This window comes from Equus caballus, chromosome 17, assembly GCF_041296265.1.
Source record: "Equus caballus isolate H_3958 breed thoroughbred chromosome 17, TB-T2T, whole genome shotgun sequence".
NCBI lineage: Eukaryota > Metazoa > Chordata > Mammalia > Perissodactyla > Equidae > Equus > Equus caballus.
This window is the reverse complement of record NC_091700.1, coordinates 39,693,594-39,720,557: the sequence shown is the minus strand read 5'-3', so window position 1 is coordinate 39,720,557 and position 26,964 is coordinate 39,693,594. Positions and strand designations below refer to the sequence as shown.

The following is a 26,964-nucleotide window of genomic DNA, read 5'->3' as shown; positions in this document are numbered from 1 at the left end:
AACCTGGTCTCCACTTTCAAGAAGCACAGAGTTGCAAATAAAAGGGGGACATTCAGAAAAGTTTAAATAATCACAACAGGTAGTATTGATGAGGATTTTTAGGCTGCTTAATTTTAAAATGGCTTATGATGAGGATTCTTAGGCTGGTTAGTTTTAAAACTACAGATGAGATTCAGGCTCCAAGGAGTGGAATTTGTTTGCCCCTTTGTTGGGAAACATTTACATTTCTAAGGGAAACCTCTATCTGTGAAGATGCCTCCCTCTCTGTGCCAGGAAGAAGGGGGAATGGTCTTATCTCTAGAAGCTCTTAATGGGGAAGGCAAGAACTTAAGTTGGTTGCTGTCTGGCAATCTCATGTAACTGGTTTAGGGTGGTGGTGTCTAACCTTTCTAACCTTTACTTAACCCGATTTGATTCTTGTCTAAAAGTCATGGGATCACTCAATGACCAGACCCTACCTGCATTGATACCATTTTAACTTTTTTTTCATGTTCTTTCCTTTCTCTTGTAAAGAGATGAATCATATACCTATGCCTTAAATTTAGCCCTAACCCTCAACTCGGGGCAGCAGCAGAAGCTCTGACTGCCCGTGGGTCCTGTCCCCACGCACCAGCTCTGCCTGCCCATGGGTCCTGTCCCCATGCCAGCAGGGGCAGCAGCAGCTGCTCTGCCTGCCCATGGGCCCTGTCCCCATGCCAGCAGGGGCAACAGAAGCGGCAGCAGCGGAAGCTCTGACTGCCCATGGGTCCTGTCCCCATGCTACACTATTCTCTAAATAAAAGAGCACTACTGCCAGATCTTAAGAGTCTAAGAAATCTTTCTTTCGACTCCTCGGCTCACCGACCCCGCATCATTTTGACCAAGTGTCAAGTAAGTTTGGAAGAAAATATACATCTGAGAAAAGTCCGACAGACCCAGCTAGGACTCAGTCCCAGATCTGCCTCTGTAGGACCTTGGGCAAGTTACTTAACTTCTCTCTGCCTCAGTTTCCCCATCTGTAAAGATGATGAACTCTGACCTCACGTTCTGCCACTTCCCCTCCTTCCCTCTGCTCCACTTCCTACTTCCCTCTGGCTTTCTAACTATTCCTCAAATAATCAGGCCACTCCTGATTAAGACCTTGACACCTTCTGGTTCTTCAACCTAGATCACTTCCTGCAAATTAGAATCATTCAGTTCTCTATTCAAAAGCTACCTCCTCAGAGAATTCCCTGACTACCTGGTTAAAATAGTATCTCCCCCTCCCATGTCATTCCTAATGCCCCTACCCTGATTTATTTACATCACAGCACTTATCAGTACCAGAAATAAAACTATTTGTTTACTCTTCTCTTCCCCTGCAACTCTACTAGGCTATACACTCCTCGAGGGCAGGGTCTTGGTCTTAGCTGGATCCCCAGGGCCTAGAATGCCTGGCACATAGTAGACACTGAAAAAATATTTGTTGAATAAATGGTGGTAAGAAAATAACACCTACAGCAAAGGGCTTTGAGAGGATTAAAAGAGTGCGTATAAAGACATACAAAGTGCCTAGCACATAGTAAGCTCAATAATGTTCGCTAATACTATAATCAATGGAATCCAGAAGAGGGTGAGGTCAACAGGGACACAGGCAGTTCCAGAAAAGTTTCCAGAAGGCAGGTTTTGAGCTTGATCTGGAAGGATAAGGACTTTCCTAAAGGGCAGAGGGGTGGGGCCATTGCAGGGGTACAAGGCACCCCTCCCCCACGTACCCTCCATTAAATGCAGAGTCATCACACTAAGAATCATCTATTGACCAGCGTCCCTCTGCCACCCATTAATCCACTTCTCTTTTATTTTTACATCATCAGGGCCTTACATGAATTTCACTACAAATGAGCAGGTAATGTTATCAAATTAATTTCAGAAATCTGTAGAAAAGGCACAGCCTACTCTTTGGACAAGCAACCCAGCCTAGGTGTCTATCCTAAAGAAATACTCAAGTATATCAGCATTAAAAATCACATATCAGGGGGCCGGCTCCGCGGCTGAGTGGTTAAGTTCGCACGCTCTGATGCAGCAGCCCAGGGTTCAGATCCTGGGCGCGGACATGGCACTCGCTCCTCAGGCCAAGTTGAGGCGGCGTCCCACATCCCACAACTAGAGGGACCTGCAACTAAGATATGCAGCTGTGTACAGGGGGGATTTGGGAAGATAAAGAAGAAGAAAAAAAAAATGATTGGCAACAGTTGTTAGCTCAGGTGCCAATCTTTAAAAAAAAAAAAAAACATCAGGATGTCCACTACAGCGTGGCTCGTGAGGGGAAAACAAAAAACAGAAGCAACCAGAATGCCCACCCACAAGGAAACAATAAACACACTACAGTGCGTCCATACAGTGTAGAGGTTAAACTGAATAAGGTAGATGCTTATGTACTAATGTGAAACAATCTCCAAAATATACTGTTAAATTGAAAAAAAAAGATTGGAGAATACACACTGTGTGATCTCATTCAAAAAAACCTAGAAATTTCTCTCAAGTTATAGATACGTATCTTGTTAACTACTGTATTTTCAGCTCTTCAACACTGTGCCTGAAACATGTTTAGTTTTCAATAAATATTTGCTGAACGAATGAAGACACATATGGACATAAGTAGACACGGATCGGAAAATAGATCTGCTTTTCACTCTAAATATTCCTGTACTGTTTGCATTTTTAACAGACTGCATTAATGTATTACTTGTATAATCAGAAAGAATTCAAAATAGTTCCTAAAAAAGAAAAAGTTCCAGAACCTGGATAGATGGTAAAGAGGTCCAGGCACCAACACTGAATAACTTCTCCAGATAACTATTTTAATCGTCTTGAGCAACTAGGGCTCTTACACAGCAACTCAACGCTCACTTCAGCATCACACCCCTTACCAGCATAAAGAAGGACAGAAAAGTGCTGGGTTTGAAATTGTTCCTGAAAACCAGATAACGGCATGCTCTTTCCAGAGGCGCTCTTCTTACAAACCACGACTCCCCTGGGGCTGGGACTAGCGCTCGGCGTTCCCGGTGCGCCCAGGAGCAGAGTAAGCTCGGCAGGTGGGCGTGGAAAGTCCTTCTGGTAGGCGTGCGCACACAGCGCCGGGGGATGGAAACTTACTTTTGGACCGGCCCCTTCTCGGGCTGTAATCTGTCTCTCCTGCTCAGACATCGTTTCCCGGAGGAATCAATTTCTTCTGTGATCCGGCCCAGAGCCCAAAGGTCACCTGGTTAATGGAGAAGCGCGGTGTTAAAATCCAGGGAAAAGAGGAGCGGGGTGTGGATGGCATCTTTGCGGTTCGGCTTTAACGCGAAACGGGTTCTGGGAACCCGCCCCTGCATTTCGGACAGGGAATCGGCGGCGCTCACCCCATGGGCTAATTCAAAATTGCGCTCGGTCGCGGAGCTGAGACGGGAGAGTGGGCCTCGGACCCTCACTCACACTCGGAGGCCAACCTGCTGGTGCCTCAGTGTCCTCGACCGAGGCGGGACCCTTGGCGGGGGGCCTGTCCTCCCTCCCGGGTCTCCGATACCTCGGACGGGTGCGCTCCGGACTCTTGTCTTCAGCCTCCGGCGTGTGCCGGGTAAGGAAAGAGGGCGGGCGAGCCGCGTAGACCCCGGCCGGAGATGCAGACCCCAGAGTTCGCCCACTGCCGGCGGGGAAGGTGCGGCGTGGCGGGCACCGGCGACAGCTCCGCTCCTGGCTCCGGGTCGAAATGCCGCAGCCGCTGCGGGAGTGAACGCAGCACGCGCAAGAGCCTCCCATTGGTCTCCAACCGGCGGCGGGCTCTGGAGTGGGGGCTTCCAGTAGGCGAAGGGGCCGGGGGCGGGAGCGCCAGCTGTCCATCACAGGCCACGCCCTCCTCGGCCCAACTCCCGCTGTGGTCCTGCCCATGGGGGCGGAACCCGTGAAGCCACGCCGAAAACTCGCCCACTCCTTGGGCGATTCCATTGGCTGGAAGGCCGTGGGAAGCTACTACCAGCAACCAGTTGGAACGCACACTTGGCACCGCATGCTTTCTCAGGAGCCAATAGAGGAGAGGAAGAGCGAAGCGCTTCCTGGGTTCGGGGGTCGGCGGAAGATGGCGGCCGCCGAAGGGGGTTGGTGCTTGTGCGAGTTGCTGAGGTGAGGAGCCGGTGGTGTGGGCTCGCAGGCGTTGTCTGTATCGCGGTGGTACTTGTCCGCCCAGTGCAACTACGGTTGATGGGGGGGGCGCTTTCCTTGTCACGAACCTAGCTGCTTTCTCAAGGCCAGTGAGGGCTCTCCCTCTCACTTTGGGGTCTGCTAGCTAGACTGGAACAGATGGGGGTAAAGACTCAGTTTACCGCTTTTTCTTCTCCTGCCCCACGGCTGGCGAAGGGGTCGAGTTGCCCTCCCTGCTTCAGCTTTTCTCTCTCTTGTTCGCACTCCAAATAGTTTGTCATAAATTACTCTTATTGATTCCTCGTTTTCGTTTATGATTGAGCCCCAAAAAATCATTTTCCAATCTATCATGTCTCTTTTTGGTAAAGAAGAACCTGGATCTTCCTTCCCACGTCTTAGTCTCTCCTCTTTCACTCACCAAAACAGTCCTGTTAACATATGTCACTTAAATATAAAGGTTATGTTGAATCCTCTGCTTTTTGATTACCCGTTTTTTATTTCGGATTGACGTAAAAATAGTGGCATAAAATATTTTTACCTCTATTACATATTTTATTATTTCTTGTAAAAAAGTTAGGAAATAGATGAGCAAAAAAGATTATTCTCCTGGAATGCTACCATCTGGAGATAACGACTGTTAATATTTTTGGTGAAAAAACTCCCAAACTTTCTTTCGACGTTTATTTGTTGTAATACCACTGTATTTTACGTGTGTTGCCCTACAGTAATAAAACAGAAGGCCTACACAGCTCTTTTAACGCCTACATATTTTTGTTCGGGTTGAAAATTTATAATTAACACGATAGCATCCTGAATAGCAGTATATACACATTCTTTCCAAAATTCAGATATTGTTTCTTCATTTTTGTCCTTTCTACTTCAAATTCTATAATGGTTGTTTAAAACATTGCGAACGGGAAAGTCTGTTTTCAGAGCCTTCGTATTCTTCCCTGCTATTTGAAATATCCCTAACCTAGTGCTTTGCACATAATAATGGCTAAATAAATGTTTGTTGAATGCGTGACTCACTGTTGATTACAGTTATGTTTTTAAAGCATTATTTTTAAACATGGGTAAACATTATTTAATAGTACATATTTTAGTTATATTTAAATAAATTCTAAAATGGGCAATTTTGATGTGCAAGTACTGTAGGATGTTTAGTAAACTTATTTACAGAACTTGTAAGTGTATCTTTGAAACTAACAGACTCAAAATAAAGGAGTGGTTCATTAGTTTAGTCATTACTATGATTTTTTCTTCTGATCTTAAGTTAAATAGTTCAATTTGAAAATCCTATCACATGAATTTTCCCACCTAAGTCATTTGAAGGAAATATTATAAAAACCTTTGGATTCTATGAGTCAGCTACATTTTAAATTAAATGGGGTTTTGACTTGTCCTGGAAAAGCTAAATGAATTCATAAACTTTTTTTAATTCCTCAGTTTTCATTTCTAATATGCTAAAATACTAGTAGGTATAATCACTGTAAACCAGTGGTTCTCAACAAGGAGTGATTTTGCCCCTGCAGGAGATTTAGCAGCATCTCGAGATAATTTTGATTGTCATGATTGGCAGGGTGCTGCTAGCATCCAGTGGGTTGAGGCCAGGGATGCAGCTAAACATCCTGTAATGCACAGGACACCCCCAGAACAAAGTTATCTGGTCTAAGAGGTCAGTAGTGCCGAGGTTGGGAAACCCTGATGTAAACAAAAGCAGTATAGGGTCCTCAGTAATTTCTCAGAATATAAGGGTGTCCTGAGACCCAAATCATTTTGACAAGTCAGATATGTCTTCAAGTAATGAATGGAGTTGTTCACAATAGGAATTCACATATGAGAAATTGATTTCAAAACTAAATATCAATAAGATGTTTATTTCTCTAAAGACTTGGTGTGTTTTCTTCTTACAGACAATGAAAACGATGTAACTACACAAATTATCCCCATATTTGCTTTGGTCATTAAGCAGCCCAGAGTCCAATCTGCTGTTCTCCTCTACGCACAAACTTAGAGCCTGGGTAGCTATGTCCCCTCACCTGTCTTCCTTCCCCCCCAAAACACTTTAACTCTATATTTTCCCTGGTCTTGATTTTCATTATTAAAATTTTAGTATTTTATTGTTTTTACGTCCTTTAAGCCCCTCAGATCCTTTATAAAGGGTTTGCAGGGTATAAAAAATATTGTTAGGTACCAACTCTATTGACCAATTCTAAGAGGTAAACATACCTTGAGAAATTATTTCAACATAATTTAAGAGACACCTGAGGAGGTAATAACATTTTGCATTCAGTCATCAAATACTTATCGGATGCCTTCTCTGTGTCAGGTGTTACACTAGGCCTTGGGATACGGCGGTGAACACGCCTGGGTCCTCGCCTTTGGAGAGCTGCAGTCGACCTGGCAGTAATAGAGAACCTTTTAGCAGTCAGTGTGGGAGGGAGCATACTAATGTGCGTGAAGTAGAACATTAGTGGATTTTTGGCAGCTCATTCTGAGGCACATAAAGGAAAGCAGTGATTTTAGGCTCATGTAAACACATCAAAAGCAGAACTCAGAAGAGAATTGGAGAAATTTAGATTCCATTCCTCTTACCCCAGAAATTGTTCTACTTGAAGTGAAATGAGAATACGAATGATTTACTATCTCACCAAACTTTGAACTAATGGAATATTGATCCTTCAACAAGACATGTTTCTTTGGGCTACATATTGTCATTTTGAGGGCCAAATGCCATTCCTAATCATGTCTTATTTAAGTTAAATTTTTTTAAATCCCTTAACACATACACTGAGTTGATAGAAAAGTGGCTCAACATTGATCAGCAGTAAAGCTGATCAGAAAGAAAAAATATGTTAAATTGCTAGCATGCTGTGGGGATTGGAATTAAAGGGGACTTGGCACTTTTGTCACTGAAGATTTTGTAGCATTAGAATTTTAATAATTGAGGGCCGGCCCGGTGGCGCAGCGGTTAAGTTCGAACATTCCGCTTTGGCGGCGGGGTTCGCCGGTTCAGATCCCGGGTGCAGACATGGCACTGCTTGGCAAGCCACGCTGTGGCAGGCGTCCCACATATAAAGTAGAGGAAGATGGGCACGGATGTTAGCTCAGGGCCAGTCTTCTTCAGCAAAAAGAGGAGGATTGGCAGCAGTTAGCTCAGGGCTAATCTTCCTAAAAAAAAGAATTTTAATAATTGAGTATTTTGTGAGCAGACTCATAAGATATAAAAATTTTCTCTGCTACTAATATATAAAGTTGATACGTAAAAGTAGACGTTAATTTGTAGTTTTTTTATTTAAGGGGCATTATATCAATTTTCACCTTTCCCTTCTTGTTTCAGGTTTTTTTATTCATTATTTTTCCCTGGGCTAATTGTATGTGGAACTCTGTGTGTGTGTTTGGTCATTATCCTTTGGGGAATCAGACTGCTGCTACAGAGAAAGAAAAAGTCAGCGTCAACTAGCAAAAATGGGAATAATCAAATGGTGATTGCATTTTTTCATCCGTACTGCAATGCTGGCGGAGGAGGAGAAAGAGTTTTATGGTGTGCCTTAAGGGCCCTGCAGAAAAAGTAGGTATGCATCTTTATTGGCTAATTTGCTATATTGTTACCATTTTTAAAAAATCATTACCCCAGAATTCATCTTTCTCTAGTACCTTATTCATACCCTGCAGCTTCTTTTTTAACTGTTTTCAATAGGGAAATATTCTCCCATATGCCAACCTGCCTTACAAGATCCTATTGAATTGTAGTTGATATGATAAAGAAATGGGAAGGGAAAGTATCTGGCCTTTTACGGCATAATTTAGTTGGGATAACTAAGCACCTTGGGAGAGCGTGTGGAAAAGAGATTGAATAATAAACAGAAATAAACCATGTACTGTGGAGTTCTTTAAACCTGAATACTTTTAGTCAGTGGTGGCACACAGGAAATCATCTCTATGAAAGCATCTATTTGATTCTAATTTTGATGTCATTACCAGTTGGATAGTCTTAAGTAAGTTACCATGTTAGAAAGAATATGGTGTTACACACCACTTAATGTTTTAGGCTTCCTTCTCCCCACCCCTTTCCAAAAAATATTTTTGATTCCATTTTAGAAGGGAAAAGGTACAGTAAAATATAGGTTCCATTATTGTTGAAAACTGTTTTCCTTCCATGGTTACCCCACTTCCTGGCATACTCCCTTCATACAGTTCCAAAGCCTTCACAGTAATTCCCTTAGCTCTGCATTTCTGTATTCTTGGCCCATCCTGACTTCTAGCCACCATCCCTGAATTTCCTCTGCCATCCTCTGTAACTGCCTGAATCTAAAGAATTTTCTTAAATCCCAGTTTAATTCCTGCCTCCTTGAAGCCCTCCCTACTCTAATGCTACTATTCTGTCCTTCTCATAACTCTGTGTGTTAGCTTTGTCTCTCTAACTAGATTATCTAACTCTTGAGGACAGCGGTAAAGTTTCATGATGTCTGTACACATACTCTCCACCAACTCCTAACTCACATACAAGAAAAAAATCCAAATAATTAGTATGATCTAGAAGATACTTTTTCATCTTGCTCTTGCCGTGTTTTGTTTCTCATCCCTCCCTGTACCTTCACATGTACTTTGCTCCAGCATACTGGACCAGGAGCATCATGCTCTCTCTGTGTTTTGGTTTTGGTTTTTTTGAGGAAGATTAGCCCTGAGCTAACATCTGCCACCAATCCTCCTCTTTTTGCGGCGGAAGATTGGCCCTGAACGAACATCCATGCCCATCTTCCTCTATTTTATGTTGGGATGCCTGCCACAGCATGGCTTGGCAAGTGGTGCGTAGGTCCACATCCAGGATCTGAACTGGCAAATCCCAGGCTCCCAAAGCGGAACATGAGAACTTAACCTCTGCACCACCAGGCTGGCCCCATCATGCTCTCTCTGGATTCCTTGCCTTTCTGTATATTGTTCTTTTTCTCTGAAATACCTTTTTCTCCTCACTTAATTCCTACAAGTCTTTCCTGACTCAACGTAAGCTACAGCGCACATTTTATTCAATCTAGCAATATTTGTTGGGGACCTACTATGTATCAAGCGTTGTTCTAGGAGTTGAGATTAAACGGTGATCAAGGTAGATCAAGTACCTCTTGTGGACCTTAGATATTAGTTGAGAGAGACAAGGTAATAAGCAAAGAAGAAAAATATCAAATGGTGAGAAGTGCTATATAAGAAATTAAAATAGGATAATATGAATGTCTCTGGATACTTAAGATTGGAGAATTAGGGGCCCGCTGGTGGCGCAGCAGTTAACTGCTCATGTTCTGCTTTGGCAGCCTGGGCTTCACCCGTTCGGATCCTGGGTGCGGACTTGGCACCACTTGGCAAAAGCCATGCTGTGGTAGGCATCCCACGTATAAAGCAGAGGAAGATGAGCACGGATGATAGCTCAGGGTCAGTCTTCCTCAGAAAAAAGAGGATTGGCAGATGTTAGCTCAGGGCTAATCTTCCTTGAGAAAAAAAGAAAGATTGAATAATTAGGGAAAATCCCCAAGGAGATAACACTTAACTGAAATCTGAATGACAAAAGTAGCTGACATTTCCTGAGCTTTAACTACATGCCAGGCATTGTTTGAAGTTTTTTTATGTGTAGGCTCACTCAATCCTCACCACAACTTTCTGAGGTTGTTACTATTACCCTCATTTGACAGACAGGAAGCTGGATTAGTAGAGCTCACATTCTAAACCACACGCTCTACTGCTGGCCTTATGGAAAGAGTGAAAATGAGAAAAGGGAATTCACTGCCAGTCCCCGAAAACAGGAAGGAGCTGGGCTTGTTCAAAGGAAGGAAGCCAGTTTGGCTGAACTCTAGTAGGTAAGGTTAAGAAGATAAGGGGAGGTGACCAAGGAAGGCCACTTATACAGGGCTTGAGTGAGCAGGGGAAGGAGTTTAGATTTTATTCTGAGTGTTATAGAAAGGCTAATGAGTGTTTAAACAGAGGGATGATATTCTGCTTACTTATTGCTGCGTAATAAACCACCCCAAAATTTAATGGCCTAAAACAAGAACTTATTATTTCTCACAGCTTGGGGGTTGACGGCCCTGTTTGGAACCCTTCATACTCAGACTGTTGCAGTTAGATGGCAGCTGGGGCTGGAGTCATCTGCAGGCTTTTTCACTCGCATTTCTGGTTCCTGGGATGAGATGACTGGAACAACTCAGGGTTGGGGCTAGGGAAGGGGACAGGAAGGAGCGGGTGCTGGGGCTGGTCGGGCATCTCTGTCAACAGGCAGCCTCTCCATGTGACTAGATTGGGCATTCACACAACGTGGCCATCTCAGGATAGTCAGACTTCCTACATGACAGCTGTCTCCCCCTACAGTGAAGTAGAAGCTGCCAGTCTCTTAGAGCCTGGGTCCAGAAACTGGCCTGGAGTCACTTTTGCAATATTCTGTTGTAAAAGCAGTCACAGAGCAACTGTTATTCCAGGGGAGGGGAGATAGATCCATCCCACCTTTTGATGAGAAAAGTGATGAAGAATTTGTGGCCGTCTTTAAGCTACCAGAGAAAAGAGTCCTTTTTGCATTTTATGGGGATCATTCTGGCTGCTGGGAGCCGGCTGGGGAGGAGTCGTCAGATGCTCCTTCATTAGGCTTCGACAGCATCCTGTGGCTGTCTTTATCAATACAGATCACACAGTTCTGCAGTTATTTGTTTATATATCTGTGTTCTCCACTGGCCTGAGCTCCTTGAGGATAAAGACTCTCTCATCCCTGAATCCCCAGAATCTAGTAGCTCATACTAGATAATAAATGTTTTATGACTCAAAGAATAATTATAAACATAATCAGAGGGAGACCAAAGCATTAAAAGTCATGAGTATACTTTTACGTATTTCCGTTACAATTATATCATATCTAATTGTGATGTAGGCACAAGATCTAGCTTTTAAAACTGTTTTGCATTTCTCAGATTAAAACACTGAGTAGGGGCCAGCCCCGTGGGCGAGTGGTTAAGTTTGTGCGCTCGCTGCAGCGGCCCAGGGTTTCACTGGTTCGGATCCTGGGTGCGGACATGGCACCACTCGTCAGGCCACCTTGAGGCAGCGTCCCACATGCCGCAACTAGAAGGACCTGCAACTAAGATAGACGACTATGTGCCGGGGGTGATTTGGGGAGATACAGCAGAAAAAAAAGAAACACTGAGTAATGCTTTAGCATTTATGATCCTATCTAAAGATAACTTTTGTGAATTTTAACTCTTCTTTATGAGTAATTAATATTTCATCATTTTTATACTGAGAAAGTTTTCAAAATAAAAATTTTTAATATTTCTTAAAAATATCTCATTCATAAATCAGCAATTTTTGTTAGTGTCTGCCCTATGCAAGACTCTTAGTGGAAGAAATTGCAAAGAACTAGAAGTCTCATTTGGAGAATGAACATTTTAGTTGTAGGGCAGTGGAAGGCTTAGGAAAGAGCAGGGTCAGTAGTCCAAAAAGAATGAATGAAAAACAGTGGAAAATAGTCTAAAAATAAGCTTCTTTATGATTGTGAGAAAATTATCTACAACTGTTTGCTTGATTTTAACCTAAATTAATGAAATTCTTAACTATTACATTCTATTTTAGGTATCCTGAAGCCATTTATGTTGTTTATACTGGCGATATTAATGTCAACGGTCAGCAGATACTAGACGGCGCTTTCAGAAGATTTAACATCAGATTGATGCGGCCCGTGAAGTTTGTTTTCTTAAGGAAACGCTACCTTGTGGAAGACTCACTCTATCCGCACTTCACACTGCTGGGCCAAAGTCTAGGATCCGTTCTTCTTGGCTGGGAAGCTCTGACGCAGTGTGTCCCTGATGTGTACATCGATTCAATGGGATATGCTTTCACGCTTCCTCTGTTTAAGTATTTAGGTGGTTGTCGAGTTGGAAGCTATGTTCATTATCCCACCATCAGCACTGACATGCTATCTGTAGTGAAGAATCAAAACACTGGGTTTAATAATGCAGCCTTCATTACCAGGAATCGTTTTCTCAGCAAAGTAAAGCTCATCTACTACTATTTATTTGCTTTTGTTTATGGACTTGTCGGTTCTTGCAGTGATGTCGTCATGGTCAATTCCTCTTGGACACTAAACCACATTCTCTCACTGTGGAAGGTCGGGAATTGCACTCACATAGTTTACCCACCTTGTGATGTGCAGACATTTCTGGACATTCCCTTACATGAGAAAAAGACGCCAGGACATTTACTGGTGTCTATTGGCCAGTTCCGGCCCGAAAAGAATCATCCTTTGCAGATCACAGCCTTTGCTAAATTGCTGAGTAAGAAGGAGGCTGAGTTACTTCCTTCCCTCAAACTCGTCCTCATTGGAGGTTGTCGGAACCAAGACGACGAACTTAGGGTAGACCAACTGAGAAGGCTTTCTGAGGATCTCGGAGTTCAGGAAAATGTGGAATTTAAAATAAACATTCCATTTGATGAATTAAAGAATTACTTATCTGAAGCAACAATTGGTCTGCATACCATGTGGAACGAGCATTTTGGAATTGGTGAGTTTGTCCTTTAAAACAACTTGTTTGGTGCCATGAGATATACATTTTAGATTGTTTTGATAAAAAATAGTCTGGAAGTTTTCATCAAGTCCTAATTCTCCTCCCCTAGTCCACCGAGTGTGCTTTCCTCAGTGGAGATCCTTTAAGACATAATGATATGTAGTTGATAATAATAGCTAATATTTGGCGCCAGCCTGGTGATGCAGCGGTTAAGTTCACACGTTCCACTTCAGCGGCCCAGGGTTTACCATTTCAGATCCCGGGTGCAGACCTATGCACTGCTTGTCAAGCCGTGCTGTGGCAGGCATCCCACATATAAAGTAGAGGAAGATGGGCATGGATGTTAGCTCAGGGCCAGGCTTCCTCAAAAAAAAAGCAAATAGCTAATATTTATTGACTGCTTCTGTGTGTGGGTCACTGTTGAGGTCTTTACAAGTATTATCTAATTTAATCCTCTCTAAAACCCTCTTTGATAGGTATTATTGTTATTTCCGTTTTATAAATAAACTCAGACATGGAAAGATTTAGAACTTGCCCAAGTTCCATCCCACAGAAAGAGGCGGAGCCCGGATTCTAACCCAGAGAGCCTCTGCGCTTAGCTCCTACATTTCCTCTCCCCACCAAACCCCAGCCACATCCTGGGACAGATTCCTGGGCCCTACCCCATCCCGCTGAAGGACCACATCAGGATCTCCGGGTGGGGCCCAGGTAGAGGTATTTTGGTAAAGCTCCTCAGGTGATTCTGTTATGGACCAAAAGCTGAGAACCACTGTCTCTAGGTGGGCTTGTCAGAGTAATTCTTTTAGTTCTTTTATTGATTCTGTACTCGTTATTGGAGTGGCCTCTCCTTTCTGCCAAATCCCATCATAAGTGTTCAACTTAAATCTCCTTGCCCTTCACTTTAGCCTGCCTTGTTTATTCCAGCACGAACTGCTCTCTCCACTCTGACCTCCTGTTGTGCACACATTTTGGTATAAAATCAAGTACTGTTTTGTGTCTCATTTGGTTCCACATATATTTCTCATGTGCCTACTTTGTGCCTCTCACTGTAGGAAAATATAAATGTGAAGTTTGCTACCCAAAGGCTACGGTTCCCCTTATCCTCCTTCCAGCCCTGGTTCGTAGCACAGTACTAAGCTCAGACGTACAGCAAGACTTGTTGATCCGAACCTTCTGCATGGAGCCTTCCACGGATACTTATTGAGCATTTACGGTGCCAGGCACAGGGGTGGGTGCTGGAAGTATGACTATGAAATAGGAGCTGTTCTTCCCCTCAGAGGCTGACAGCTCTGCGAGTGCTGTTGACAGGTTGGCCAGGCATTTACTGTACAGTGTGCCAAGTCTGTGCTAGGGAAGAGTGGGGTGATGGGGAAACACCTAAGAGAAACGCCTAACGCAGACTCATGGGATCAGAGAACAATTGGCCGAGGAAATGATGTGACATGTAAGCTGGGGCCTGGAGAATAATTAGAAGTTAGCCATGCAAAAGAGGGGAGAGTATCCAGCAGAGGGAATAGCATTGTGACAGAAGGCGCAAAAGGAGCATTGGCAGGCATGTTCAAGGAAATGAGTGTGGTACAGCTGCAGCATGAGGATGCAGCAAGACGATGGAGAGGTGATCTGCAGCCAGATCACACGGCCGTGTTGAGCAAGTGGGACAAGCTAGAAAGATTTTCAGTATTGGGTTTAAAAGCTCTTTGTCTCCTGAAGTTCACTCTGGCTGCAGTGGGGGGAGTGGGTCGGTGAGGAGCAGGGAGAGCAAGGCTACAAAGGCGGGAGACGAGTTGGGCTGCAGCAGCCTAGGTGAGAGGTGCTGGTGCTCGGAACTTGCTAGGTGCACACGCTTGAGGGAGATTCTGAAGCGGTAGTGAACAGGCCTTGTGATTAATTGGGTGTGCTAAATGAGGGAGGAAGAGGAGTCGGAGAGGACCGCCTAGGGTTTGCAGTTTGGACACCTGTGTGAATGGTGATGGCTTTCACCAAGAGAGGGAATAGAGGCAGGTGATGAGCCACATTTCGAGCATGTAGAGTTTGAATTGTCTGGGGGACATACAAGTGTGTGTGTCCAGCAGGCAGTTGTATATATGAGACGGAAGTCTAGGGGAAGGACCTGAGGCGGCAATAGAGAGTGGGGAGTTGTCCTTGGCACCACTCGTCAGGCCATGCTGAGGTGGCGTCCCACACAGCACAACCAGAAGGACCTACAACTAGAATATACAGCTATGTACTTGGGGGCTTTGGGGAGAAGAAAATAAAAAGATTGGCAACAGATGTTAGCTCAGGGCTACTCTTTGGGAAAAAAAGAGTCAAGTTGTGGTAAGCTAAGCATTGAGTACAGGTGAGCAAGTGGGGTTAGAGTGCAAACCACACTTTCCATAAGTTTATCTGTAAAAGGGAGGTGAAAGAAGAGACGACAGCTAGAGGAGGACTTGTGACCTGAAGAGGTGTGTGCGTGCGCCTTGTTTTTAGGAGTTTGAACTAGCTGAAATGCTGATAGGAAGGAGCCAGCGGAGAGGGAGAGGTGCCAGACCCTGGAGGGAGAGGGTAAGATCGATTGGATGGAGATCTCTGAGAGAGTGCAGAGGAGTGGTATCCAGCCTTGCACGGAATATGATGGGGTAATCCGTATTTTTCAAATAAGAGTTCAAATTACAGCATTAGCAGAAAATTCTGTTTTGTAGAGACTTGCCCAGTGTTGAGGAAACAGTTGTAATGATTTAACTTCTCTGCTACGCATCTAGAATAATATCAGCTCTGAGCCATCCTTTGGAGAGGTGAGGGAAAGTCAGCTAAATAATTTTCTGAAAGGCTTAATTCTCTCTAGAAGGGAGGTTAAGAAAGGCTGGCTAGGGGGGCCGGCCCCGTGGCCAAGTTAAGTTCACGTGCTCTCCTCTGGAGGCCTAGGGTTTTGGTGATTCGGATCCTGGGTGCGGACATAGCAACACTCATCAGGCCATGCTGAGGCGGCGTCCCACATTCCCACAACTGGAAGGACTCACAACTAAATAATAAACTACTGTGTACTGGGGGATTTGGGGAGAAAAATCAGGGGGGAGAAAAAGAAGATTGGCAACAGTTGTTAGCTCAGGTGCTAATCTTAAAAAAAAAAGAAAGGCTGGCTAGAGTAGTTCATACCCTCACCCACATCATTTAGCAGAAACTAACCAAAACTTTCATTTAGTTCAACCCTGCTATTGGGCACACAGTTGTCTCAGACCTGCCAGCAATCCAGGAAGTACAATCCCGCAATAGTATGCTTCACTAAGGTGCCTTACTTTTTTTCTAATGCTGTAATTTGAATTCTTAAAATTTGCTTTTGGTATGTTTTTACTCCTTTTATCTTTCAATATCCATGAATTATCTACCATTTTGGTAAACATTCTCTAGTCTTTTACTTTATCTCCAGTATATCTGTTTTTTATAAACTATTCTTCCGTCTACTTGTCTATTTTAATTAAGAACAAAGCGGCATTATTGTGAAGCTTTGAAAACCAAAAAACTTGAAATTATTTTATTTTGCACCATGGAACTTAAATGAGCAAATTTATAGACGAACAGACATTTAATTGAGTTTCTCATGAGGCTCTTAAAATGTTTGAAGGGTTCTGCTCCTCTTTGTTCTTATGAACACATTCAGAAACTTAAAAGACGACATGATTTTTGTTTCTTTCTCAGGAGTTGTCGAGTGTATGGCAGCTGGCACAATTATCCTTGCACACAATTCAGGGGGCCCGAAGCTTGACATTGTCATTCCTCATGAAGGAGAGAGAACTGGATTTCTGGCTGAAAGTGAAGAAGGCTATGCTGAAACTATGGCTCATATTCTTTCCATGTCTGTGGAAAAGAGACTGCAAATCAGAAACAATGCTCGTGCATCTGTAAGCAGATTCTCCGATCAGGAGTTTGAAGTGACATTCCTATCATCTGTGGAGAAGTTATTTAAATAATGCCATATCTGTATAAATTAAAGATATTTTATATAAATGGTTAAACACCTTCATATGTTAATATTTTTCTAAACTCGTCCCCTATTGTAGTAAAGTCAGCCTAAGCAGTGCGCTCAGAAGTATCTATCTAGGCAAGGTATTTATTGCCAGGAAAAAGGGCTGCCTTTCCTAAATGGAAGAGGTAACCTTATATAGTTTCAATGTAAAAATTTTAGATTAGTATTTGGTCTCAAATTCTGAAAAATGTGAATCTGAAAGAAAAAAAGGAACAATCTTAATTTGGGTATAATCCAGATTTTTAAAATCCTATTTGTCAAATCTCTACTTTAGAAACCAGGAAAGAGAATTTTCTTTTAGAAAAAAGGAAATGTTGAAAGAAAAATGGATGACTGATAATTGATTAGTACTTTAGAGTTGTTCTGACATGGAACCCAAAAATTCTGGTACATTAAATGCTAAACAATATTGTGGATGACCTTTTTGAATATATCTAATGATTTTCTTAAAAGAAGAAAGAAACTCTAAGCAGGCTTAATCATGTTCCAAAAGCATACAGTCAAAAGACCAACTGACTGACTGCTCTGTGGGTGTGTGTAGGCGCGTAGAGGCCACCGGACTGCCGGCAGTCCTTTCCATAACTGGGTGTTTGTGAAAATAACTTTTTGTTTAGTCCTGGCAGTACGTCTGAACTGATACAAGGGAGTAGTCTCACGATCCCTTAACCCTTCCACACCTCAGAGGCCGGAAGTCAGCTTCAAGTCGTTCAAGAGGTCTGAGTGAGAACGTCATAAATTGTTTTTCAGATAGTAATGATGTAATATACGGATCCGTTCACACAGTCTCTGTTGTCATCATCATGCATTATAAGATAACAAGGTGGCATTTTGCAAAGAGCATCTGACTAGCAGTTAGAATACCTGGGCCTGACCTCAGCGTCATCATTTACAAACGTCTGACCTTTTGACGCTTAATCTTTCTGAAACTTGGACTCTTCATCCATAATCTGCACGTGGTAATACCTGTCCTCACTACCTTTTAGAGTTGTGATACTGAGATGGGAAGTATTTGAAAGTACTTCAAAAATTATAAAAGTTACTTTAATTAAAGGCGACAATATATAGTCAATGTCCTCTATAATCCTGTCTTTATCAGTGCATTGGGACTCGACTCTATACAGAGTCTTGGTTACTAAACCAGTAGCTAGGAATGAGTATAAATTTACCAGGACTTCTATCCTCAGTAACTAGCATGGAAAGGTACTATAAGCATGTGCAGCTATAGCAATGGAGACCTATAAGGGTTGGCACTTTCTGCATTCATAATCAATTCCTCCTTGTTCAGTAAATTGACCTCCTTCACAGTCTATACATCTTTGTGTTAGGGGCATGTAAAAAGGGTATATTTTTCCTTTCCAGTCTCCTCCCGTCCATTCATCCCACCAGTCAGCTTCATTATCTACTCCCCATTACATTGCTGACTCCTCTGCAGGCCATCTTTGTCATCAGATCAAAAAGCAGCAAAACTGAGTCCCAGGGTGTTCTGACACACCAACATAGTTTTGTGTTGGAGCTTATTCAGTTTAGGAAAGAAAGACTAGTGGAAATTGGGGCTAGAAGGAACCCTACAAATTCTCTAGTCTAGTTTTATTATTTTCAACTTTACAGACAAGAACGATTTAAGGAACTCAGAGTCCTTCAGTATCACAAAGCTGTTTAATGGCAAAAGTAGGATTATAAACTGAAGTTCTGACTCCCAGCCCCGTGCTTTTGCTCATCTTATAGTTAGTGTTTGAGATAAGATTCATACCATTGCCCACTCAGCCTACCATCTACCCAAAGACAATCAGGGGGCTAAAGATTAAAAAATTGAGATGGACAGAGCAAAAGTAGAGGATGTAGTAAAGGAAGAAATCATTCTGGAATTCCATAAAACATTTTTTAAGCTGGTTTCTTCAAAATGATTTTCATTTATCACAAACATATCATTGGAAAATATCACTTGCATGTACATTCACTTTCAATGTTCCTAATGTGGTATTCTCTGGTTTTTTTCTGAATGACTGATACCGTGAAAAGTGTGAAAGCAATATGTCAGCTCCTGTCTGTCTGGAGAATCTCTGGGGGACCATGGATTCCTGGAAGACGTTGCTTTTCAGTGGTCCAAGCATGCTGTGTTTTGAACCCACAGCAGTGGTGACTCACATTCTCCCAGCTGTGCACAATAAAGTACATGATACATGTTCTTTGTATAATAAAGTATTTGTATCTAAATATGATGTAGATCTTGTAGATACAAAATCTATTTGTATCTAAGTATGACAAAGAAGTGATTTGCATTATCTTGGAAACTTTCCCCAGTGTGGTGCCTTTTATACCCCTCATGTAGTCTCCCAATTCTGAATTAGTATCTACTACTATTTCCAAGCTCCACATGCCAAAAAAAATGTGGGTTTTTTTGAGGAAGATTAGCCCTGACCTAACATCTGCCAATCCTCCTCTTTTTGCTGAGGAAGACTGGCCCTGAGCTAACATCCGTGCCCATCTTCCTCTACTTTATATGTGGGACACCTACCACAGCATGGCTTGCCAAGCAGTGCCATGTTTGCACCCAGGATCTGAACCAGCGAACCCCGGGCTGCCAAAGCAGAACGTGCGAACTTAACCGCTGTGCCACCGGGCCGGCCCCAGAAATTTTTTTTTAAAGAAAGAAAGAAGTCTTTTTAAAAGACAAAACAAAACTGTCTTGCCTCTAGTACCCAGGAATAGGTTGTCAGGGTTAACTGACTTTTTTTAAATGAATGTTTCAGACATACAAAAAACTGTGGAGCTTCATACACTTTATTTTAATAATTTTCAGGTATTTTACAAAGTCCTCTCATAGACAAAATTATGAGATAGTTGCCAGTATGATTATCAGTGCTTTCAGAATCTTTGTGTTTAATTATGTAAATATACTCTAGACTCCAAGACTATGATATGAATAAATAAACAAAGGAGACTGTGTCTGTGTAAATCTGTCACTGGGTACAACAAAAAAATTACTTGTTAAACCACAAACAATTGTAGTGCTCACGAGAATTCTATTATGCTTCTGTAATTTACCCAACCTCTTCCCTGTTCATCTGTTCCTTTTCCTCTTTCCCCACCCATCTTGACAAAAGCATATTCAGTATCACTAAAGAAATTTCAAAATCACGGTTTATAAAATGACATTCTTTATTTTTAATCTTTTATTTAAAGTTTTCTATCGCTGTCTTAAATTACCACAAACTAAGTTAAAACAACACAAATTTATTATCTTACAGTTCTATAGGTCAGAAATCTAAAGGGGATTTCATTAGGCTACAGTCAAGTTGTTGGCAGAGCTGTGTTCCTTGGGCAGGCTTTGGGGAAAATCCATTTCCTTACCTTTCCCAGCTTCTAGAGGCTGCTTGCATACCTTTGCTTTGGCCCCTTCCTCCATCTTCAAAGCCAGCAGCATCAGGCCAACTGCCCCTCACACTGCCATCTCTCTGATTCTTCTGCCTCCCTCTTCCACTTTTAAAGATTCTTTTATTTTTTGGTGACGAAAATTGGCCCTGAGTTAACATATGTTGCCAATCTTCCTCTTTCTGCTTGAGGAAGATTGTCACTGAGCTAACATCTTTGCCAATCTTCCTGTATTTTGTATGTGGGATGCCTCCACAGCATGGCTTGATGAGCAATGTGTAGGTCCACACCCAGCATCTGACCCTCTTAACCCCGGGCCTCTGAAGCAGAGCACATGAACTTAACCACTGTGCCACTGGGCCAGCCCCTAAAAATTCTTATGATTATGTTGGGCCCACCTGGATAAACCAAGATATCTCCTCTATTTTAAGGGTAGCTGATTAGCTGGAATTAACCTTAATTCCATCTGCAACCTTAATTCCCCTTTGACATGTAACAATATATTCACAGTTTGGGGAGGGGGCGCCGCATTACCCTGCCTACTACATATATTATTTTAAGGATTTCTTAATAGAAATTTTAAAGTAAAAATAGTAATTTGTAAACTCAAAAGTTAGTCCTGTTGTCTAAATTGATAGAACAATTAGTAAGTTCTTGGGATCACTAGAAAATCCTTACAATAAATGAATATTTATGACTTGTACCCAAACAGATACTACAGCTAATAGATCTTAACTTGTTGCTTAAGAAAAAGCACAATAATCACATGTATATTTTGACTGGTTGTTGGTAGTGTTGACTTGGTCTTCATCAACAATACAAATTTTGTCATTAGCAGGAATAGAAACGTTCTCCAAGCCTTCCTTTAGTCTGCCTGTTTCTGCACATTCAGCCCCTCTCTGTCTCCTAACTTCTCAGAGTCCTTGAGGAACCGCAGGCCTCCCCTCTTTTCTCTTCCTCTTTGGAAACAGCGAGTTTTTCCAGGGATTCTACTACTTCATTTCTCAACTCATCTTCAGATTCTTCAAAATTTCTGAAATAATAAACAGTAAAAATCAACTTTATGATAGCAAAACACTGAAGAATAAGTACAAAAATTAGTGTCCCTTCTCTTTTCCCACCCGCACTTGAGCAATAGGAAATTGCATTTTCACCCAGGTAATAGATTATCATATCCGCCTGATTTCTCTAAAGATGATAAACAACCAATGTTGAGAGAATGAGTCTTCTGTTTAGTTGGACTTGTGTTCGACAACCTTCGTTATGTTTATTAGTACCCATCTACTCTCACATTTCAAAGGAGAAGACGGAAGAGAAAAAAAGAAAAGAAAATGGGCTGCCATATATTGAGCCCTGACTGTACGCCAGTCACTGCCCTAGAGCACTTGACACACACTATATTTCGTCTAATACTAACAACACTTGAGGTAGACACTATTATCATCAATTTATAAAGAATCTGGGCTCAGGGGCTGGCCCCATGCCATAGTGATTAAGTTCAGTGCTCTCTGCTTCAGCGGCCCAGGTTTGTGGGTTCGGAGACTGGGCACAGACCTACACTACTTGTCAGCCATGCTGTGGTAGTGACCCACATATAAAGTGGAGGAAGACTGGCACAGATGTTAGCTCAGGGCTAATCTTCCTCAGGCAGTGTAGGGGCAGGAAGGGGTGCAGAGCTAGGCTCAAAGAGGTTAAAAAAATGTGCCCAAGGTCCCACAGCTACTAATTAGTAGGACCAGGAATTGAAATTGTGTCTAAAACTGCAACACTGATACTTTTAGAAGGAAGAAGGCCGGAGACCCAAAAAACCATCTCAAAAATCACTAATATTTAAGTGGCAAGTGAAAGAGACTGGGGAAGAGCTGGTAAGAGCCAAGAGCATTCATCCCAGAAGCCAAGGAAGCAGGGAATTTCGAAAAAGGGGGAGCAGCCAAATAAGATGAGGACTGAGAGATGACAATCGGACTTGGCAATTTCAAGGTAATAGATGAGCTTTGCAAGAATATTTCAGAGTGCTATGTAGCAGGAGCCACCATACAGTGGATCAAGAATGCAGTGGGAGGTAAGAAAGTGATGACAATGAGCTTAACCAACTCTGAGGGGAGCCCAGCTCTGAAAGGACAATGCTATGTAGAGAACATGAGGGCAATGGTTTTTTGGTATTTTTCAAGATGGGGGAGATTTGGGTGTGTTTCTATGCTGAGAGAAAGTAGGTAATAGACATTGAAAATAAAGGAGAAAAGTAGATGAACTGATAGGAACAAGGTCACTGAGAAAAGGCTGAGATTCAGATCAACGATGGGCTTTACAAGAAGGGAGGTAGTATTTCCTCTGATAAGGAAGATAGGGAGAGAGAAGGAGATAAGGGCTCACGTGGATATAAAGAAGTTATGTAACAATCGAGATGATTTCACCTACAAACCACGTACTTTCTCTGTGAAGTAGGACGCTGGGTCACATGATAAGAGCAAAGTGGATGAGGGTGAGTGCCCAGGGCTGAGGGTTTCAGAAGAAAGCAGATCAGGCACAGGATTGTTAGATATCACAGAGGACCCCACTAAAATTTACTTGTCAGTGCCCTTGAATCAATGACTCCTAGCGACCCTGTGTAGCAGGGCGGAACCTTGCCCAGTCCTTTTGCGCCATCCTCTCACCTTCCAGCACTCTATCAGACGATGCTCTGGGGCTATTCACAGGGTTTTCATAGCCAAATTTTTTTGGAAGTGGGTGGCCAGGACCTTCTCTCTAGTCTGTCTTAGTCTGCAAGCTCTGCTGAAGCCTGTCCTCCATAGGTCACCCTGCTGGTATTTGAAGTGCCGGTGGCATAGCTTCCAGCATCACAGCAACACCCAGCCACCACAGTGTAACAACCAACAGACGGATGGTGTGCTTCTTCGACTGGGAAACAAACCCCGGCTGCAGTGGTGAGCGTGCCAGATCTCAGCCTCTAGACCACCGCGGCTGGCTCCACTAAAATTGGAGATCCTACATTTAGGGTCGACCCGTGATTGCAGCTCCCATTTGCTAGGCTATCATTACTGAGGGATGTGCTTAAACAGCACCTTCCCTTTGTCTTCATTCCTCCACGGCTTAAGCAATATGGCTATGTGTGAATTTCCTTTCACGGTTCCTGCTTGATTATTGTTCTGTTTCCCAGATATTGTGATTCACGACTTTCAATAATTATAAAAAGTTTACAGTTATAATTGCTTTGAATATTGCTTTTCCCCTAGTCTCTTCTTCTGGAATTCCTTTTAGATGGACCTTCATGCCTCTTAACTCCTCTTTCACATTTCCCAGCTTTTTTTTCCCTCAGATCTATCTTCCAGTTACTAATTTCTTCATTAACTGTACCTATTCTGTTTTTTAAACTGTTGGTCAAATTTTAACTTCTATTAGAAGGATTTTTTACTTCCAGAAGTTCTCTTTGGTTAATTATCAAATCTTCCTGCTCTTTTTTGATGGATCTCCTTTTCTCTCATGTTTGATTCCTTATTTTAATCAAATAATTTTAAATATACAATATTAATTATTATACAAATATTAAATAATCATAAGATAATTATATTACCTGAAATTCTTTATGGTCTAATGCAGCTATTTGCTGTGTTTGCTATCTCTCATAATGGATTCCGTTTTTGAAATTGGAACTGTGAGCTCATCTTAAGCAGTACTTGAGTGAGAAAACTCAGTGTGGCCTGGACTGAAATTCTCTCTCTCCAGAGTGTTTTATATTTACTTCTTCTACAGACCCCAGGGTATTATGATCCCTTACTATTAATTTTAATGTTAATTTCTCAACATACACGTTTCCAGATCTCCCAAGTATTGTAAATTCAAATTCCAAACCCAAATGAAGGCAAATCCATGGTTATAAATTTCTCAGGAAAAATTTTTCTCCCGGGGTTGGGCCAACACAGACACGCAACATTACTGGAATTTTTCAAGACCACTCTTGCCCTGAGGTGTAGCTCTTCAAGTATTCCAGCTAGCAAGAATGGAGGGGAACCCTCTGAAGAAAACAAAAACCTATTAGATACGTGGGAGGTACACAGAGATAGGAAGGGGAGGAAAAAAATTAAAAACACAAAAAACCCTCCAAAACAAAATGAGCCCACAAACTAAAATTCCGTAACACGTGAGTAAATCTAATGGTAAGAAAGATGGGTAAGGGGCTGGCCCTGTGGCACAGCGGTTAACTTCGCACGTTCTGCTTTGGCAGCCTGGGGTTTGCTGGTTCGGATCCCAGGTACAGACATGGCACCACTTGGCACGCCATGCTGTGATAGGTGTCCCACATATAAAGTAGAGGAAGATGGGCACGGATGTTAGCTCAGGGCCAGTCTTCCTCAGCAAAAAGAGGAGGATTGGCAGCAGATGTTAGCTCAGGGCTAATCTTCCTCAAAAAATAAATAAATAAATAAATAAATAAGAAAGATGGCTAAAAACAACAAAAAACTTGGACCATGAACTAACTCCAAATGAAATTACTTTTATGGAGGATTTTTTATTCATATTTATTTATTTACAAACTCTTGTGCAAGGGCTGACTTTCAATAGATCACAGCAAGGGAGGAAGATTTTGATAAAGCTCTTTAAGCAAGTATGTCAAAGCACAGCATCCATTTAAAAATATTTATTTTATTTTATTTTTAAAGATTTTATTTTTCCTTTTTCTCCCAAAGCCCCCCTAGTACATAGTTGTGTATTTTTAGTTGTGGGTCCTTCTAGTTGTGGCATGTGGGACACTGCCTCAGCGTGGTTTGATGAGCAGTGCCATGTCCACGCCCGGGATTCGAACCAGTGAAACCCTGGGCCGCCGAAGTGGAGCGTGTGAACTTAACCACTCGGCCACGGGGCTGGCCCCTAAAAATGGTTTTAAATTATGAGAAATAATCATGCAATAATGAGACAAGAATATATAAATATGAGAAACAACTATTATAAATCTTAGACATTAAATATGTAATCATTTAAATTAAAAACTTAATAGATCTTTCCCAGATAGTTTTGAAACACGATATTCAAGAATTCACCTAGAATGAAACGAAGAGCAGAATAAAAATACATTAGGAGTCACTGGGACAGATTGAGGAGCTCCAAAATACATCTAACTGGAGGACTAAAACGGAGGGAGTAAGAAGAGCAGTATTTGGAGAAATAACAGGCAAAAATTCTCCAGGATTAAAGAATGCCATGGAGTCTCAGAAGAAAGTGAGCCAAGCAGAGAAAAGACAAATCCAGACCTAGACATACCACAGTGAAATATAAGAACATAAAGATGAAAAGAAAATTATGCAAATACCATGGAGAAAGTTAGCATATCCCTAAAGGAAAAACAACTAGCTGATAGCAGATTTCTTTTTTTTTTCCCCAAAGATTGGCACCTGAGCTAACATCTGTTACCAATCTTCTTTTTTTTTCCCTTCTTCTTCTCCCCAAAGCCCCCCAGTACATAGTTGTATATTCTGGTTGTGAGTGCCTCTGGTTGTGGCATGTGGGACGCCGCCTCAGCATGGCCTGACAAGCGGTGCTATGTCCGCACCCAGGATCCAAACCAGCAAAACCCTGGGCCGGCACAGTGGAGTGCGCGAACTTAACCACTCAGCCACGGGGCGGGCCCCTGATAGCAGATTTCTCATCAACAGTAATACAGACCAGGAGAAAAATAAGTCAACCTAAAACTGTATGCTTAGATAAATGACTGCTAAAGATTGAAGGTAAAATAAGAACCATTTTGGATATGTAAACAACAAAACTTTCTTACCCGCTGACCTATCTTAAAGAATTATTAAAGGATATACATCAACAAGAAAAAAACTGAAACCAGAGGGAAAGCAAGGGCTAGTAAAAACCATGGCCAATTCAGAAAACAATAAACCACACTGGCAAGTTGAATTAAGTTTAATAAAAAATATTCATTTTAAAAAAGGTAAAATTAGTTGAAATGATTTGATGTCTGACACAATATTCCAAACTTATTTTTAAAAAAATGTGTAGGGGATGTGGGTGGAGTAAAGAAAAATGTTGGTCATTGTTAAAGCTAGTTGATGGATACATGAAGGTTCATTTTGCTATTCTCTCTACTTTTACTGTGAAGTTTTCCACAATAAAAAAAGTTTTTAAAAGTAAAATTATAACTCTATATAACAATATCACAATGGAAGTATTTACTGCTTATTTAAATTATGCTTATCATGTTTGGGAGGAAAAAGGGAATACCAAGCAACTTTTGAATTTATTAGATCAATTTGTAGGTGATGCATAAAAGTGAACTATTAAAAAAATAGAAATATAATCTCTATCTTCAAAACTAGTACAGAGGAAAAAAAAGTAATATAGAAAAATCTACCCACCTAACAAAAGGCTAGAAAAGAAAAGGGAGAAAAGGAAATGAGAAATGATGGTAAACAGAAAACACAAAATCAAGCTTGAAGCTTGAGCTTTGAGTAAAGCCAAATATGTCAATAATTATACTGAATTTTCTTAGATTAAACTAATTAAAAGACAGAGATTATCACATGACCAGCGCCATATCAACCAGCCACATGCACTTTATAAGAAGCAGATCATAAAGAAAGCACATGGAAACCATGAAAATAAAAGAATAGAAGAAGAGACATCATAAACATACTAAAAAATAAAATAAAAAGTTTAGAAAGTTGGAACAGTAATATCAGTATGAGACAAAATAGAATTTAAAGCAAACAGCATTAATAGCAACAAAAAGTGACAATACATAATGCAAAAAAAGGGACACTCTACCCAACTGATATAACAATCGTAATTTAGAATATGGCTTCTAAATATTTAAAGTACATTGAAAAGGAGATAGAATTATGAGGAGAAATCATCAAACCACAAACATAGTTGAAAATTTTAATGTACCTCTATCAGGAAATGAGAAAACAGAAAAAA

General features: G+C 41.7%; 3 protein-coding genes across 18 annotated transcripts in view; 1 reads left to right on the top strand and 2 right to left on the bottom strand.

Annotated features, from left to right (window-relative positions):
* Positions 1-3,909, bottom strand: part of ATP7B (ATPase copper transporting beta) — a 111,388-nt gene extending 107,479 nt beyond the window's left edge. For 2 of the 4 annotated variants that reach the window (XM_014732067.3, XM_070239668.1), the window contains exons 1-2: positions 3,527-3,909; positions 3,115-3,220 (exon numbers count right to left, since the gene is read on the bottom strand). In XM_014732067.3, coding sequence (XP_014587553.1) covers positions 3,115-3,165 — 51 coding nt within the window. In that variant the 5' untranslated portion in view covers positions 3,166-3,220; positions 3,527-3,909. Of the gene's footprint in view, positions 1-2,888; positions 3,221-3,526 lie in introns of all 4 variants that reach the window. The other 2 variants (XM_014732068.3, XM_070239669.1) reach the window with 1 other exon arrangement.
* The window catches only part of ALG11 (ALG11 alpha-1,2-mannosyltransferase), a 54,676-nt gene continuing 31,535 nt past the window's right edge, over positions 3,824-26,964 (top strand). For 2 of the 3 annotated variants that reach the window (XR_011427722.1, XM_070239683.1), the window contains exons 1-3: positions 3,824-4,119; positions 7,478-7,708; positions 11,740-12,668. Coding sequence is in view for 2 of the 3 variants with exons in the window: in XM_070239683.1 (XP_070095784.1) it covers positions 3,887-4,119; positions 7,478-7,708; positions 11,740-12,668 (1,393 nt within the window). In the remaining variant the exon portion in view is untranslated. Of the gene's footprint in view, positions 4,120-7,477; positions 7,709-11,739; positions 12,669-16,346; positions 19,616-26,964 lie in introns of those variants that run through there. The other variant, XM_005601188.4, reaches the window with a different exon arrangement.
* Positions 19,438-26,964, bottom strand: part of NEK5 (NIMA related kinase 5) — a 62,967-nt gene continuing 55,440 nt past the window's right edge. For 9 of the 11 annotated variants that reach the window (XR_002801001.2, XM_014732064.3, XM_005601187.4 and 6 more), the window contains one exon: positions 19,438-21,079. Coding sequence is in view for 8 of the 11 variants with exons in the window: in XM_014732064.3 (XP_014587550.2) it covers positions 20,953-21,079 (127 nt within the window). In the remaining 3 variants the exon portion in view is untranslated. The remainder of the gene's footprint in view (positions 21,080-26,964) is intronic. The other 2 variants (XR_011427719.1, XR_011427721.1) reach the window with 1 other exon arrangement.